The sequence below is a fragment of the Sarcophilus harrisii genome, chromosome 4, assembly GCF_902635505.1.
Source record: "Sarcophilus harrisii chromosome 4, mSarHar1.11, whole genome shotgun sequence".
NCBI classification, from domain to species: Eukaryota; Metazoa; Chordata; class Mammalia; order Dasyuromorphia; family Dasyuridae; genus Sarcophilus; species Sarcophilus harrisii.
This window is the reverse complement of record NC_045429.1, coordinates 349,727,753-349,745,355: the sequence shown is the minus strand read 5'-3', so window position 1 is coordinate 349,745,355 and position 17,603 is coordinate 349,727,753. Positions and strand designations below refer to the sequence as shown.

General features: G+C 35.5%; 1 protein-coding gene across 8 annotated transcripts in view; it reads left to right on the top strand.

Annotated features, from left to right (window-relative positions):
- The window catches only part of TEX14 (testis expressed 14, intercellular bridge forming factor), a 141,901-nt gene that overhangs the window by 87,813 nt on the left and 36,485 nt on the right, over window positions 1-17,603 (top strand). For 7 of the 8 annotated variants that reach the window (XR_004233887.1, XR_004233889.1, XR_004233888.1 and 4 more), the window contains 4 exons: window positions 64-149; window positions 6,113-6,394; window positions 9,581-9,681; window positions 16,537-16,674. Coding sequence is in view for 5 of the 8 variants with exons in the window: in XM_031966493.1 (XP_031822353.1) it covers window positions 64-149; window positions 6,113-6,394; window positions 9,581-9,681; window positions 16,537-16,674 (607 nt within the window). In the remaining 3 variants the exon portion in view is untranslated. The remainder of the gene's footprint in view (window positions 1-63; window positions 150-6,112; window positions 6,395-9,580; window positions 9,682-16,536; window positions 16,675-17,603) is intronic. The other variant, XM_031966492.1, reaches the window with a different exon arrangement.

The window sequence follows — 17,603 nt, the reverse complement described above, 5'->3', positions numbered from 1 at the left end:
ACACATTTCCATATGTGTTTTTCTTTTAAAAAATTATATCACAATAACTCTGAACCTTTTTAGGATGAATGTGGACTCAATATCATCTGAATTCTATAACTCAAAGACAAGAGGTGATGACAGTAGAGAGGCACGATTAAAATGGACAAGTAAGTATAATGGCATAGCTTTGGTTTATATAGAATTTAATTCAATCTATTTTTCCCATACCTCCTTAGGTTATATAATTCCATGGCATATATTAAAATAGTTATGACCATAGCAGTGTCCTTTACTCTGAATGACCAAAAGCTATTTTCTTGTAGCAGATCTAACTTTAAAAAGATCATCTTTTTGATTGACAATGAAATGGAGGTGATGCCATTTCTATATTTTATTGTTTATTAAAATAAAACAATTCATGGGACAACTATGACTACATATAGTATGTAACATACATTTTTATTATTCTCCCTATGTTATGTGTGTGTATGTGTGTGTTTAATTCCCTATACTTATGTCTGATGTCTGATGTCATGATAATACTTCCTAGTATATAGCTAATCTTAGAATTAGGAAGAACTTGGATTCATATATAATCTCTGAATCTAAATCATAGGCAAGTTGTCATCTGCATTGGTATGGGCATTCTACACCAGGCATTTCTCATACTAACAACAGATTTTTTTTTTAATTTTGCATATGTTCAAAAAAGATAATACACATTGTGCTCTTTAATATACTCATAATTCTTTTATATCAGTGTAAAGAAGTGTTATCTTTTAAACTAAAGTAGGATTTAATGCCTGTTTTTGCATTCTAGAACTTAAAAGTAAGCATATTTAGAAAAGATATCTGTGGGCATGTATTTATAGGTATAATCTGTACATGTTAATGTTTTTCTCACTTCAAAGCCCTTGTTTCCTTATCTTATGACCATTTAATGATTTGCATTATTTCTTCCTCCTGAATCTTCACCCTCATCATCTTCCTATGTATATGGCAGAGAAGTTACCCATTTATATTCCCTGGGACTAATACAGTTCTATCTTGTCCTCCCTGTAACGAGGCAAGTCTTTGTTGCATTCCTCTCACAAACATATATGTACAGTTTTATAATCCTTTGTGCACAATTCCAAATTGTTCTCCAGAGTAGTTGGATCAGGTCACAACTCCCTTAACAACTCATTAGTGTACCTGTTTTCTCCCATTCCATCTAGCATTTGCTATTTCTGATTGATGTGAGGTAGTACTTCAGAGTTGTTTTAATTTGCATCTTTTTATCAGTAGTAGTTTAAAGTATTTTTTCATATGATTTCTTCTTCTATCTGTTGATATCCTTTGGCCACTTATCAATTGGGGAATGACATTTATTGTTACAAATCTGACTCACTTCTCCACTCAGAAATAAAGTCTTTTAAAAATTGTTTTAAATAATAGCTTTTTATTTTCAAAATACATGCAAGGATGGTTTTCAATAACCATTTCTAGCTTTAGGAAAAGGTGCTCTAAATCACTATTGATCAGAGAAATGCAAAATTAAGACAACTCTTGAGAGGTACTATTGTACATCTCTAAGATTGGCTAAGATGACAGGAAAAGATGATGACAGATGTTGGAGGGGATGTAGGAAAACTGGGACACTAATACATTGTTGGTGGAGTTGTGAACTGATTCAACCATTCTGGAGAGCAATTTAGAACTATGCTAAAAGGGCAATAAAACTGTGCATACATCTTTGATCCAGCAGTGTTTCTACTGGGTTTATATCCCAAAGAGATCTTAAAGGAGGGAAAGGGACCCACATGTGCAAAAATATTTGTGGCACCCCTTTTTGTAGTGGCAAGAAACTGGAAACTGAGTGGATGCCCATCAGTTGGAGAATGGCTGAACAAGTCATGATTTATGAATATTATATAATATTATTGTTCTATAAGAAATTATCAGCAGGATGATTTTAGAGAGGCCTGGAGAGGCTTACATGAACTGATGCTGAGTGAAGTGAGTAGAACCAAGAGATCATTATACATGACTTTCAACTTTGTGTTAAAGTTGGGCTCTACTCACCTAAGGGTAGTGAAGCACTGTCTCAAATTTCAGGTTTTTTGGATTGTTGTTTCCAGAAGATAGTTCAAGGATTAGTGATCTTGTGATGATGAAGAGAGCCATATACACCCAGAGAGGACTGTGGGAACTGAGTGTGGTTCACAACATAGCATTTTCACTCTTTGTTGTTGTTTGCTTGTATTTTGTTTTTTTTTTTCATTTTTTGTCCTTTTTGATCTGATTTTTCTTTTGCAGCAAGATAATTGTTAAATCCAATATATGTATACATATTTATACATTTTTTTACATGGCCAAAACGTTATTTTGCTGTACAAAAAGAATCAGACTCTGAAATATTGTACAATTAGCTTGTGAAGGAAATCAAAAATGCAGGTGTGCATAAATATAGGAATTGGGAATTCAATGTAATGGTTTTTAGTCATCTCCCAGAGTTCTTTTTCTGGGCATAGCTGGTTCAGTTCATTACTGCTCCATTAGAAATGATTTGGTTGATCTCGTTGCTGAGGATGGCCTGGTCCATCAGAACTGGTCATCATATAGTATTGTTGTTGAAGTATATAATGATCTCCTGGTCCTGCTCATTTCACTCAGCATCAGTTCGTGTAAGTCTCTCCAGGCCTTTCTGAAATTATCCTGTTGGTCATTTCTTACAGAACAGTAATATTCCATAATTTTCATATACCACAATTTATTCAACCATTCTCCAACTGATGGACATCCATTCAGTTTCCAGTTTTTAGCCACTACAAAAAGGGCTGCCACAAACATTCGTGCACATACAGGTCCCTTTCCCTTCTTTATAATCTCTTTGGGATATAATCCCAGTAGTAACACTGCTGGATCAAAGGGTATGCACAGTTTGATAACTTTTTGAGCATAGTTCCAAACTACTCTCCAAAATGGTTGACATTTTTTTTTAACCATGTTTAACATATATTGCATTACTTGCCATCTAGGGTAGGAGGTGGGGGGGGAGAAATTTGGAATACAAAGTTTTGCAAAGGTCTGTGTTGAAAAATTATCCATGCATATGTTTTGAAAGTGAAAAGCTTTAATTTTAAAAAAGATGGTTTTCAACATTCACCCTTGCAAAACCCTGTGTTCCAAGTTTTTCTCCCTCCCTTTCCCTACCCTTTTCCCCTAGAGAGCAAGCAATCCAATATATGTTAAACATGTGCAGTTCTATACAAATTTCCACATTTATCATGCTGCACAAGAAAAATCAGGTCAAAAGGGAAAAATGAGAAAGGGAAAAAAAAGCAAGCAAACAACAACAGAAAAAGTTCAAATAATTTGTTGTGATCCACATTCAGTCCCCACTGTTCTTTCTGTATGCAAAGGGCTCACTCCATCACAAGTCCATTGGAATTGGCCTGAATCACTTCATTGTTGAAAAGCACCACGTCCATCAGAGTTGATCATCACATAATCTTGTTGCCACTTTGACCAATGGAGAAATGAGGTTTTTTGTCAGAGAAACTTGCTAAAAAAAAGTGTTGATATTACTTCGTTGTTTATAGACAATATATCATTTCCCTGATTATTCTCTTTAAATTAAATAATTTGTCTGAGATCATGATTGCTACCATTGCCTTTTTTATTTTAGCAGAAGCATATTAAATTCTCCCCCATACCTTTATTTTACTCTGTGCATATCTTTGAGTTTCATGTGTTTCATATCTTCTGTAAGCATCATATGGTTGGAGTCTGGTTTCTAGTTCCATTCTGCTGTCTGCTTCTATCTTATGGGCGAGCTCATCCCACTCACATTCACAGTTATAATTTCTAGCCGTGTTTCCTTTCATCCAATTGTCTTCTATTTTTCTTCTTTTTTCTTTTTATCCTGTTCCTCCTCAAAAGTCTGTTTTGCTTCTCATTACTGCCTCTTTTAATCTGCCCAATTTTTTTTTTTAATCATCCTTCCTTTTCTCTGATCCCCTGTTTCTTTACTGGATAAGTTTCTATATACAACTGAGTTATATATACTTGCTTCTTTGAACCAATTTCAATGAGAGAGGTTTGAGCATTGCTTGCTACTCCCACCCCACATTTCCTCTGCCATTGTTAAGAGCTATTTCTTACCTCTTTTTATGTGAGAGAAATTTCCCCATTCTGTCTCTCCCTTCCTGCTTCTCCTAATGCATCCCTCTTTTTCACTGCATCATTTTTTTTTTGGAGATCACCCCAACATAATTGACTTATACCCATGTACTCTATGTAAACTCCCTTTAAATGCCATAATAATATAAAAGTTTTTAGGTTTTACATTACTATATAGGGATGTAAACAGTTTAACTTCTTGAATCCCTTATGATAAAGCTTTCATATATTCCTCTTTTGAGTTTTCTTTTATAAAGTCAGATTTTCTATTTAGCCCTGATCTTTTAATTATGAATGTTTAAATTTAACTAAATATCTTTTTCTTTTCTCCCTTGAAGGATTACATTCAGTTTTGTTAGGTAGATAATTCTTGGTTATAATCTTAGCTTCTTTGTCCTTCATTTCTTTAGGAAGCTGCTAAATCTTATCTGATTCTGACTGTGATTGCAATATTTGAATTGTTTCTTTCTGGCTGCTTGCATTATTTCCTCTTTGACCTAGGAGCTCTAGAATTTGGTTATAATATTCTTGAGAGTTTTTATTTGGTAATCTATTTGAAGAGGTAGTAACTTCTTTCCATTTCTATTTTACCTCCTGGATCTATGAAGTCAATGCAGTTTTTCCGTGATAATTTCTTGAAATGTCTAGGCTCATTCTTGGCTCATGTATTTCAAGTAGTCTAATACATTTTTCACATTAGTTGTTTTAAATTTTACATTTTCTTTTTTTTCCCATTATTTTGACTGTTTTTTTGTTTCTTGTCTTATGGAATTATTAGCTTCCCTTGGCTAATTCTAATTTTTAAGGAATTATTTTCTTCAGGAGGCTTTGTATTTCTTTTTCCACTTGCTTATTCGGCTTTTTAAGGAGTTCTTTCTTTAGTGAATTTTGACTATTTTTTAGGCTAACTTTTTTTTAAGGTGTGATTTTCTTTAGTATATTTTGGGGTGCCTATTTTATCAAATTCTTCTCTTTTCATAATTTTCTTGAATCATTCTCGTTTCTTTTCCCAATTTTTCTTCTAACACTTTTTTCCTAGGAATTCTTGTTGGGCTTGGATGTAATAGTTTTTTTTGAGGCTTTGGTAGCTGTTTTCACATTGTTACCTTTTTCTGTGTTTATTTTGTGTCCTTTCTTGCCATCATAGCAGCTTTTTATGTTCAAATCCTTTTTTGTTATTGTTTTCCAACTTATACCTTGACTTTCAACTTTGTGTTAAAGTTGGGCCCTACTCATCTAAGGATAGTGAAGCACTGTCTCAAACTTCAGGCATTTTTGGATTGTTATTTCCAGAAGATAGTTCAAGGATCTGCAAGTTTTTGTGGTTACCAAGCTGGTGTGATCCTGGGAAGAATATGGTCATGGCTCTCATAGTCTGTATTCTGGTCTTTATTCAGAAAGGGCCTCTGGTCCCCTGAAGTTTAAAGCATTAGCACCCCTCTGTTTTGTGATCAGGGCCCTTCCTCCCTTGTGACCAACTGCTAACACTGCTTTCCACCTTGAAACTCTACAACCCAGAACTGTCTGGGCAGTAAAATTGCCAATAAACACCAACTGTACTCAGTTCCAGCAAAGATTCCCTGTAATCTCTTTCTGATCAGTTGTCCAACAACAGAACCACTCTGGACTGAACAATAATATTCCATAACATTCATATACCATAATTTATTCAACCATTCTCCAACTGATGGGCATCCATTCTCTTTCCAGTTTTTTGCCACTATGAAAAGGGCTGCCACAAACATTTTGCACATGTGGGTCCCTTTCCCTCCTTTAAGATCTCTTTGGGATATAAGCCCAGTAGAAACACTGCTGGATCAAACAGTATGCACAGCTTGATAACTTTTTGTGCTGCTCTATTCGTGAATTGCAGTAGTAGCAGTGACATTCTTCAGATAGTAAAAATCATGCATTTTAGATGTTCATCATGAAAAGATGTATTATACTTTATTATTTTATGTTCTAGCTGAAGTGAAAGAAATGGCTGAAAAAGCAGCTAGTGGACAGCTTGGGAGTCTTCTTTGGTATCCTCAGAGCAGTCTCATCTCAGACAGTGAGACAGAAAATGATTCTGAATCTGTGCGGCAGCCTTTTCCTAGAGAACCATTGCACTCTGACTGCCCCGGGGCTGATCCTCCTAGAGAACATGATGATCCCAGTGGGAAGGACCAGGGTGAGAAAACCATCCTTAATGACCAGGACAGTGAGGACAGTGAGGGGAAAGAGACTGGGTTCCAGAATGTAACAGGTAAGTCTGATTGCAGGTTCTGCCCATGTTCACACCTATAGTGAATGCTCTAACATCAATATTCAGCCCTAGGCATGTCTCAGGCTTTTTCTGTGAGGTTGAAACATCAAATTCCTTCCTCTGGGGCCTGCCCCAAGGTAAATAGTAGGGAAAGGGGAGAAAGAGAGAGAGATTGTATCTTTTATTTTACCAGATGGAAACTTTTGTCCTAAATGAGTCAACTTTAATAATTTCTGCCTTGTGCAAATAAAAGATTGGAGGCATTTGACTCAGTGGCATCTCTTATGAAGAGTAGTTGTGAATTTGAATCAGCCATAAGCACAACATGAAAAAAATTAAATCAGTGTGACTGCCACATAAAAGGCTGATGCAAGTTTAAGCTATATGAATAGAAGTCTAATATTGCTATAAAGGAAATAGTAGTCCTACTATATTTTATGCTAGCCAGGCTATACCTGGAGTAAAGTTCTGTGTGGCACATTTGAAAAAAGGCAATTTGACAAATTAAATTGAGTCAATAAGATTTCTTATCTGTGGGGAATAAATGATGTTCTTATACGTAACTTTTACATTATACAAAAAGCAGGGGGAATAACAAAGTTGTGACAGAATCAAAATGCAAAAGGATCTTGACAGGCCAGAATGATGAGATAAATATAAAAATAAGATGTAATTAATTTATCAAGGATAAATATGACTTACACTTCAGTTGAAAAACCAACTTAACAAATATATGGTCTGGGTAGAAGTAGTGAACCACAGACTTATTTGAGGTTATCAGTGTGACAGGACCTTTCCCCAAAAAAAACTGTTTTCAAGACTTCTTTGAGAAAAGGATAATATATTGGAACAGAGAATCCCAAGTTCCCATTGTATTGTGCACCAATTAGAATACACCAGCAATGTGGTGTTCAATTCTAGAATCATGAAGGACTTTCAAATCATGACATGTGAGGATTGGTTAAATAAACAGAATGTATAGGCATTCTGAAGAAGAAAACACCAAACAGGGATATGTTAGCCAATTAAAAGTACTATCGAAGAGAAATTGGACTTATTCTGCCTGTCCCCAAAGGATAAAACTGGGAGCTGTGGGCAAAAATGGTGGAGAAGCAGAATTAGTATTCACATAAAAAACCTCTCACTTTTCAAAAGTATTATGGTCTGCTTTGAGAGTTCTTTAAGAAATGACTATATGACTTCTTATTGGATGTGTTGTGGCAATTCTTACCAAGGTAGGAGTTAGATAGGATAGCTTTTTGAGGTCCTTCAACTCTTCATATTCTGTGATTATGTAATCAGTAGACTGGCTAATAGGAGCCCAATCCTCAGGAGCATGCACAATATATTCTGCCTCATGAAATTCCTATGAGGAGCCTTGGAGACTGTCCTAGAAATCCATTATGATGTGGTCTAGGATAGCCTCCAACCTTGTGTATGCATGTTCCTGAGAATTGGGCTCTTTCTGGGCAAATCCCATTCCTCTTTCTCTCCCCTATTACTCATATAATTCTGTGAGGAAGTTTACTAGCATAGTGAAGAATGGGAAACATGACAGAATCAGAATGCAAAAGGATCTTGACAGGTTAGAATGATGAGGTCAATATAAAAATAAGATGTAATTTAACCTTTAAGGTGCTTCTAACTCTGAGGTTCTACAATTCCACATACATTCTTTTTCATGGGTGGCTGATATACCCAGGACTAACAGTTGAGTTGAACTGTACTTTTAAACTTAGCCCGTATCTAGTCACTCCATATTCAGTTACATGAGAAATTCTTGGGTGAACTTTCTAACCATCAAGCTTTGCAAAAACCAAGATGGAACAGTAACTATATCACATATTTTTGCTTAATCATTTTCATTGGTTTACAAGGGCAGCAGGTTCAGTTTGGAGTGGTGCAGTAAAAATGACTGATATAAAATCAAGGAATTAAAAACATGGGGTTTTTCCTGCATTTTTATTTATTGTTGTTTTTTATAATAATAGCTTTTTATTTTTCAAAATACATGCAAAAATAGTTTTTAACATTCACCCTTGCAAACCCTTGCGTTCCAAATTTTTCTTCCTCTCTCCCCTACCTCCCCTGGACAGCAAGTAATCCAATATAGGTTAAATATGTGCAGTTTTTCTAAACATATTTCCACATTTATCAGAAAACATGTATTCTTTTAAAAATAAATAGGATGTCTTTTTGAGGTGGTCAATTTTGTTTTTGTTTTTGTCACTGAAGACTTTAGAGGATGGATTATCATTTGCAAGAGATATAGTAGAGGAGATGGGATGTGAGGTTGGGGAAGAGAATCTTTAAGGTGCTTCCAACTCTGAGGTTCTAGGATTCCATATACATTCCTTTTTATAGGTAGGTTGAACAGTTGAATTGAACTGTACTTTAAACTCAGCCTGCACCTTGGCACTCCATGTTCAGGAGCAGATGCCCACTTATATTTTTGTACTTAATCTTGATTTTTTTTCTAAACAAATCACATTAATTCTCACAGATCTAAAGCCAAAATAATTTAGAGTTGTTATTCTAAGGGTCTTTCCTTTACATTGGAGATTATTAATCTTTTTTATGTGTCATAGACATCTTTGGCAATATTGTGAAGATGAAGACTAAGGACCCCTTCTCAAAATGTTTTTAAATGCAAAAATTAATATACATAATATTACAAAGGAAACCAATTATATTAAAATATAGTTACAAAATTTTAAAAAGCCAAACTCATGAAAATGAGGTTAAGAATACAACCCCTTCTTTATGTGCCTATAAGCTAAATTTCCAACTACCTGAACACCCCTCGGGATAATTTTCCTACCATTATAGTATGAAATACAAAGTGGTTTAATCATCATTTGTAAGCCAAAGAATAACATTTTCAAAATTGTCATATATCCTTATACAGAAAAAAAACATTGGCTTAAGATTTTGATATTCAGAATCTGATCCCTCCTTCAGTGGTGACAGTTATTTTATTCCTAGAGATGCCTTTTTTTATGTAGACCAATCTGAAATGTCTTTGCCCTCCACAAAATCTGAATCAGACCAAGATGTCCACCTTGACAGAGGCAAGTCATAGAAAAGCATGTCTGCTCATTCCTATCACCCTTAAAATACTTTCTTATTTGAATTTAAGTATAGAAGAATGATTTTGTTTGATCTCTAGCATGTTGTATTTGTTAGGCACAAGACATCACTTGCCAAGGAAGAAAAAGCATCCAGAACATGGAGGAGCCTTTCACAAGCATTCTGACTCTCCTGAAGGAATTGAGAAGTTCTGTAGTGTAAGTAACAGAGTACAAGTATTCAGACAGGTCTCAGGGAGCTAAGAAAGCCTTTGTTTGTCCTCCTTATGTGGCATTTTGATTTTGAGCAAATTCCTTAATATTTCTAGACTTCTACTTCCTCATCTATTAAATTAGGAGGGGATTGGATTGTATGATTCTCTAAGATGCTTTCTAATATTCTGTTTGTTAGTCTACATATAACATATGTTTTCTAATGTGGAGGTGAAACAAACTCTCTTTTAGGGAAATTAAAAAAAAATTTTTTTCTCTACTCAAATTTTTTTCCCTTTTATTATATTTTTTCTACTCAAATTTTTTTTTTTTAGTTTCAAATTCTCTCTCACCTATTTTCCCATTGAGAAAACAAGAAAATCCCTTCTTACAAATATGTGTAATCAAGCAAAACAAGTTTTCCTGCATTGCTGCATTCAAAAAGCATAGTTCAATCTTTACTCTGAATCCTATCACCTCTATCAGGATGTGAGTTAACCAACTGTGGTTGGTTATTGTGTTAATCAGAGTTCTAAGTCTTTCTGAGTAGTTTTTCTTTACAATATTATTACTGCATACATTCTTCTTCCAGTTTTGTTCACTTCATTCTACATCAATTCATGCAACTCTTCCTGGATAACCATCTCTTTAATTTTTAGCATTTTAACACATTCATGTACCATAACATGTTCAGCCATTCCCCATTTGATGAAAGGCACTCCTCAGTTTCCAAATCTTTGTCATCACAAAAAAGAGCCAATAGAAATATTTTTATATACATAAGTACTTTTTTCTTTTATGTCTTTGATAAATAATGATATTGCTGGATCAAAAGATATGTACAATTTAATAGTTTTTTGAGCGTTCCAAATTGCTTTCCAGAATGACCAGACCATTTCACAGTTCTACAGATAATGTATGTTTTCCTAGTGTATTATTTGACATTTTCCTTATTTGTCAACTTTGTCAATCTGATGAATGTGAGGTAAACTCAGAATTGTTTTAATTTTCTAATGGTGATTTAGTTTTTCTTAAAAAAAAAAAATTAGCTTTTTATTTTTCAACATGCATGCAAAGATAGTTTTCAACATCCACTCACCCTTGCCAGACCTTATGTTGCAAATTTTTCTCCCTCCCCTAGATAGCAAGTAATTCAATATAGATGACACATGTGCAATTCTTCTTTTTCCTTTCTTTTTTTTTCCCCTGAGGCAATTAGGGTTAAGTGACTTGCCCAGGGTCACTTGGCTAGGAGGTGTTAAGTGTCTGAGACCAGATTTGAACTCAGGTCCTCCTGACTTCAAGTCTGGTGCTCTATCCACCGTGCCACCTAGCTGCCCTATGTGCAATTCTTCTAAACATACCATGCTATATAAGAAAAATCAGATCAAAAGGAAGAAAAATGAGAATTAAAAAAAAAAAAAAAGCAAACAACCACCACCACCACATATTATGTTGTGATCCACATGGCTCTTTCCATCCCAAGTCTATTGGAATTGCCTTAAATCACTTTATTGTTGAAAAGAATCAAGTCCATCATAGTTGATCATCACATTATCTTGTTACTGTGTACAATGTTCTCCTGGTTTTGCTCACTTCACTTAGCATCAGTTCATGTAAATCTTTCTAGGCTTTTCTGAAATCAGCCTGTTCATAATTTCTTATAGAACAATAATATTCCATTACATTCTTATACCGTCACTTATTCAACCATTCCCCAACTGATGGGCATCTACTCAGTTTACACTTTGCCACTACAAAAAGTAGTAGTCCTGCTTTTTTAATGATCTTTTAGGATACAAGCCCAGTAAGAGACACTGCTGGATCAAAGGGTATTCACAGTTTGATAGCCCTTTGGGCATAGTTCCATATTGCGATTTAGAGCACTTTTTTCCTCATAGCTGTTGTAGCTTGGATTTCTTCCTCTGTAAATGGTCTATTCATATCTATTAACCATTTATCAATTGAAAAATGCCTTTTTTTCTTTAGAATTTCAGTCAGTTTCTTATATATTTTAGAAACTTTTATCAGAGCAACTTGTTCCAAAGATTTTCCCCCCACTTACCTGCTTCTCTTCTCCTTTTAGTTGCATTAGTTTTGCTTGTTCAAAAACTTATTAGTTTTATATAATCAAAATTGACCAGTGTACTATCTATGATTCTATCTGTCTCTTGTTTGGTCTATGCAAAGATCTGATGGGAAATTTCTTCCATGCTCCTCTAAATTGTTTATGATGAAATACTTTGTCTATGTTATATAAAAATTTGAAGCTTGTTTTACGATGTGAAATATTGTTCTGTACCTAGTTTTTCCCATACTGCTGTTCAGTTTGAGAGAAAACAAACTTGATGGTTCCTATACTGTATCTGTGGTATATTACCCTATAATCAATCCTAGGGAGGCTAGAGTATTTATCCTCTCCCTCAAAATTGTGAACTCAGGTATCTTGGAGTAGGGAAGCTCAGCCCTAAAGAGAAGGATTAGGCTTTCCTTTTTTTTTAAACAGTTGACTCTTTAAATCCCTCTCGTCCTAGAACCTTAGAGATAATTAGTTTAAAGTTTGGGTTTAGTTCATATCTAAGATTTCCCTAAAAAGGGAAATAAAAATATACTCTCTGTAATATAGTCCAAGTTTAGAGCAGCTCAAAAGAAATGTTTAAAACAGTCACAAATTATTCATTAACAAAACTTTAAACATGAAGCAATAATATAAAACTGCTATCATACTTCCCCCAGGAGATCAGTACTTAAGGAGAATCCTTAGAGGGACTATTGAATAGGAATATTTCTCCTTCACTTAAATTTTGCATTGTTCATAAAACTCCCATGAGGGACTCCAGAACTCCCAATCTTTTGAAGTCATAAGGCTTCCTCCAGAGCTAGACCATTTCTCTGTCTTCCTTTGCTGAATCCTCATCTAGATCATGCCCTTTAACCATAGTTGTCACACAATTGGATCTTCTTCTTTTCTTCCTCTATACTGTTTCACTCGGTGATCTCATTAGGTCAATGGACATAATATTATCTGTTTGCTGATTCTCAAATCTGTGTAAACTACTTAACTCTCAGCTGGTCTCTGATAATAAAAGATCCTCAAGTTAATAAAGGGAAATGAAATGAAACAGTCCAATAACAGATTACAGCTTATTGTCTGAGAAAAATTTGCAGAAGAGAGAAGATCCTACAAGGAAGCAATGAGAGAATGGTTCTTCAGCTGCTCAAAGAAGAGTGCTCAAAGGGTGAGATATTGTAGTTTCTGGAGGTTTTTGGGAGAGAAATGGGTTGGAGGAGGGGAGTTTAAGGGAGAAGACATCTTAGATAAATCAGCCAGGCCCAAACTGTTGAGAAACTCCCAACTAAGTTCTCAAGTCTGCAATTTATGCTCTAGGTTGCCCTTGAGCTAATCAAGGCTTATTCTGTGTATCTACAGCTACAGCTACAGGCATCTCCAAATTCCAAATCTCCAGGCATCTCCAAATAGAGTTCATTGGCAAAAGATCCTTGAACCTCAGAAATCCTTCTAATTGGTTGGTGGTTGTGTTACTCCTTTGTCTTGCTCCTTTGTAAGGAAGGGAAATAGCTTATAGTCATTACAGAGCCCATGTTTACATCTCTAATTTCACACCTCCAATCACAACTTAAACTCGGTATGTCTAAAATTATCACTCAATTATCATTCCTCTTAAATCCTCCCCAACTCTTGCCTTTCATTTCACTGCCCAGAGCAGCATCCTCTCAGTAGCCCAGGCAGTCAGCCTAGGAGTTATCCTTGACTCCTCATCATCTCTTACCCTCCCACTCCTACATATCAAATGTGTTATTCAAGCCTGTCATCTTTCCCTATCTCTAACCCATTCCCTTTTCTCCTCTGACTCTCCTACCCCTCTGATACAAGCCCTACAGGAGCCTCCTGCTGGGCCTGCTGCCTCAAGTGTCTCCCCTTTCTAATCCATGTTCTATTTAATCCCCAAAGTGATTATGTTAAAGTTTTGGTCTGTTTCTCCCTTCCCATATTCCCCTCACGCAGTAAACTTTCATACCTTCCTGTGGCCTCCAGGATCATATACAAAATACTCTTGTTTGGATTCTAAGCCCTCATAATTTAATCCTCTCCTATCTTCCCAGACTTTACTGGGATCTTTGATCCTTGATCCAGGAGGTCTTTGGCCTCCTTACTATTCCTTACTAGATGGCTTCATCTCAGCTTTGGGTGTTTTCTCTAGCTGTCCCCCATTCTTTCTTCCTACTTCCCTCGTTTTCTTTTCTTCCAATTGAAATCTGATCTGTAGAAGGCCTTTCCCAACATCAAATGTTTCAAAGAATCTGTGTTAAGGACTAAGGTTAAAAGACTGGGACAAAATCCTGTGTGACAACTATGGTTGCATTTTATTTGTCAAAGGTGGCAGTCAGGAAGTCATTTAATCTTGTTAACCTTACCCTTTGACAAATAAAATGTTTATTGAACTGGATAAGTTGAGTAAGTCACTTAATCACAATTAAGTGTTAATGTCTTCTCTAACTAGATTGAGTGTACAAAGTAGAGTAGTTGGAAGTCCTTTTAGACTTCAAGAGAGCAGCATAAAAGGGATCCTGCTGGTTTTCTAAATAGTTTAGAACTTGCCAAGAATATCTCCACAGAAACAAGGTTATGAATAGTTGTAGGGTGTAGTTGAAACAGTTAATTCACCTCAGGTACATTATTTATCATTAGACTAAACTGATCATTGTTCTTCTTGAAAGCAAAATGTTAAAATCAGCAGTTCTTTCATACTCTGATTTACTAACAGATATATTAAGATACTAACAGAAGACATGAAATAATATTTACAGTATTCTTGAGCAGAGGAAAACTGATAGAACATAGTTATGTGGTTCAGGGTTGATTGACATTTCCCCCCCATCAAATAAAAACACAAATTATTTATTATTATGTCCAAGAATAATAGGACAAGAATATGTCCAAGAATTAATATGTCCAAGAATAATTCTTGGACATAACCCCGAAGAGTGATTTTCCCAAAACCACTCATTCCTTCTCTGATCACTTTTCTCCAGAAATCTTCCCCAAGTGGTTACTGGTGATGTGAAATAATGAAAGAGATCTCCTCCCTTTGATCAATATCCTGTAGCTCTCAGGAAAATGAGGAAAGAGAGCACTGCTCTTGGGAGAAGCAAATCTTTTCATCCTTTTAGGTATCTAGGCACTGTTCTTCAGTCATTCAATCTAGAGCTTCTTAGTACCACACTTCGCTAGACACAGACTTCACCTCCCCACCACTGCTACCCTTACTTCAAGGGAGAAATCCTTGAACTGATCAGATAGAGGGAAGCAGGACCTCCTTGCAGAACTGATGATTAAAGAAAGACTGATAAAGGTTTTTCTTCCAGATTTGATCAAAGGCTTGGACTATGATATATTTTTTCCCTGAGGCAATTGGGGTTAAATGACTTGCTCAGGGTCACACAGCTTGGAAATGTTGTGTCTGAAACCAGATTTGAACTCAGGTCCTCCTCACTTCAGGGCTGCTCTGTCTTCTGTGCCACCTAGCTGCCCCCAGACTATGATATTTTAAAAATTCATTTTTAATATTCCTTTAAAAGAAATAGAGAAGAGAGATTTGACTATTTCCAGAGGAAAATATTATCAAAGGAGTTTTATCATTATCAGAGGAATTGCTATTGATAGTAGTTTTTGTTGGAATGAATGAAAACACATTAAGGGTTTTGCTTAGTAAACACCAGGGATACAAATACAAAGGCAAAAAAAAATCTGAGAAGACTAAACCACTAGAGAGAGTGAATTTTGGTCTGAGCTGTCATTTAGCTGGTGGGTGGTGTCAAAAGCAATTGATTGATTTGTCTTTTCTAGGAATAGTAGTCACCTTAGATAGTGTTCTCAGAACCAGAGGTAGAAGATAGGAAATGGGATGGGGTATACTGTGGTGGTTGGAGGGCAACAATGTCTGGAGGAACCTAGCTGTGGTGAACTCTCCTGTTAAGAATACTAGGCTCAAGAATGGGAGGAGATTAGGAGGAGAAACTTGTCAGCTCTGTCACTTAGGAATGAATCCTCTTTTGTGATAAATGTCAATGTAATTTCTGTTTAAAAATTTATAAATGCATTTTGTTTTAATTTGACATTTAATTTTTTAATTTTCATTTATCAGTAAATCATCATGGTGCTTTCTCATTAAAAAAAAAGTTCAGCAAAACTGTAAGGGGGTGATTACTTTTTGGTGATTTTTTAAAATAGTATTTTATTTTTCCAAACATATAAAGATTTCAACATTCACTTTTGGAAAACTGTGTTCTAAATTTTTTTTTTTTCTCTCTCTCTCCCTTACCTCCCCCTCTTCCTCAGGCAACAAGCAATCTGATATAGGTTAAATATGTGTAATCCTTTAAAAAATTTTATATTTGTGATGTTGTATAAGAAAAATTAGATCAAAAAGGTGGTGGTAGGGCACCACAAGAGAAAAAAAATAAATAAAAAGGTGAAAATACAAATTCTTTGACCAACATTCAGGCTCCATGGTTTTCTCTCTGGATACAATTGGCATTTTCCATCCCATGTCTATTGGAATTGCCTTGAATTACCACATTGTTGAGAAGAGCCAAGTTTATCACAGTTGATGATCATATAATCTTGTTGTTACTGTGTACAATGTTCTCCGGGCTCTGCTCACTTCACTCAACATCAGTTCATGTAAGTCACAGGCTTTTCTGAAATCAACCTGCTTATCATTTCTTATAGAAGAATAATATTCCATTAGGAAGGTGATTGTGACTGACAGCATTTCTTATTTTGTAATTTTTCTAGTTTTATGAGAAAAATTTTTTCTAATATCATTGCATTAATAGGAGCATTCTATGGAATCACCTCGTTCAGTAGATTCTTCTGAAGATGTAACAGATGAATTTTTAACTCCTGATCATGATTACTTTTACTCTTCAACTGTTCAAGAACATTTAGAAGCTAAGGTAAAAGTTAAATCCCAGGTAAGGTGTAGTATGACAGCTATAATTTTCCCTGTAATGCTGGAGAAACTGATTTATTAGAGGGAGACTTTGACCAGCTAAGCCATCTTAGCCAGCCAAGTGGATGGGACTATTGTCTCAAACTATCCAAGAATGAGCAAGGGATTCCAGAGACTCTTAATAGGGGTCCAGCAATCAAGGAAACAAAGGCAAGGTGGGGTAGAACTGGTGAGCAGGAAGTGGATTCTAGGAAAGGACCATGAATTCAGTTCTGACAGGTTGGGGTTAAGGAACAAGGATCATAAATTCTGATAAGTTGGGAAGAGGCTAGGAGACACTAAATCTGTTTGAAAGGATCTCATCTAAGTATTTGAGATAAGCCATCTGGAGTTTTATGACTCTTTGGAATGCTAATGGGCAGGACACCCAGCTCAAATTATCTCAGTCCAAATGGCCAGGAAGGGGGGTTGCCACCAGGGAGACTGAGGCAGAACAATTCAAGGAAACTGAGGTGTAACATTCCTAGAACTCCATGTGCATTTATGGCTTCTGGGTAGTATATGTTAGGAAAAAAAGGTCTTTGAGAATTGAAGACTCGATTCTTTTCTCCAAAAATTACCGTTCTAACTTTACTCCAAAAATTACCATTCTAAAAATATTATTTTATGATCACTTTGATTTACATTCTCTTATAAACATAATCTTGTGAAATAAGAAAAGCATTTCTTTCTTCATTCATTCTCACCCTTCTTCTTGACTCCATGGAGAAACTGAACCAAAGCTAGTAAGCAAATTATCTTAGTTCTGCCACTTAGAGGAAATACAACTTGGACTTGAATCCAGGGGGTTTGTCCAGGCCTTGCCTCAGGAATTTTGAAAGAACCAATTTTGTACAGTATTTTTTTTTTTTTTATCAACAATACTCAACCATTTATGTCTTTGTTCAGTGA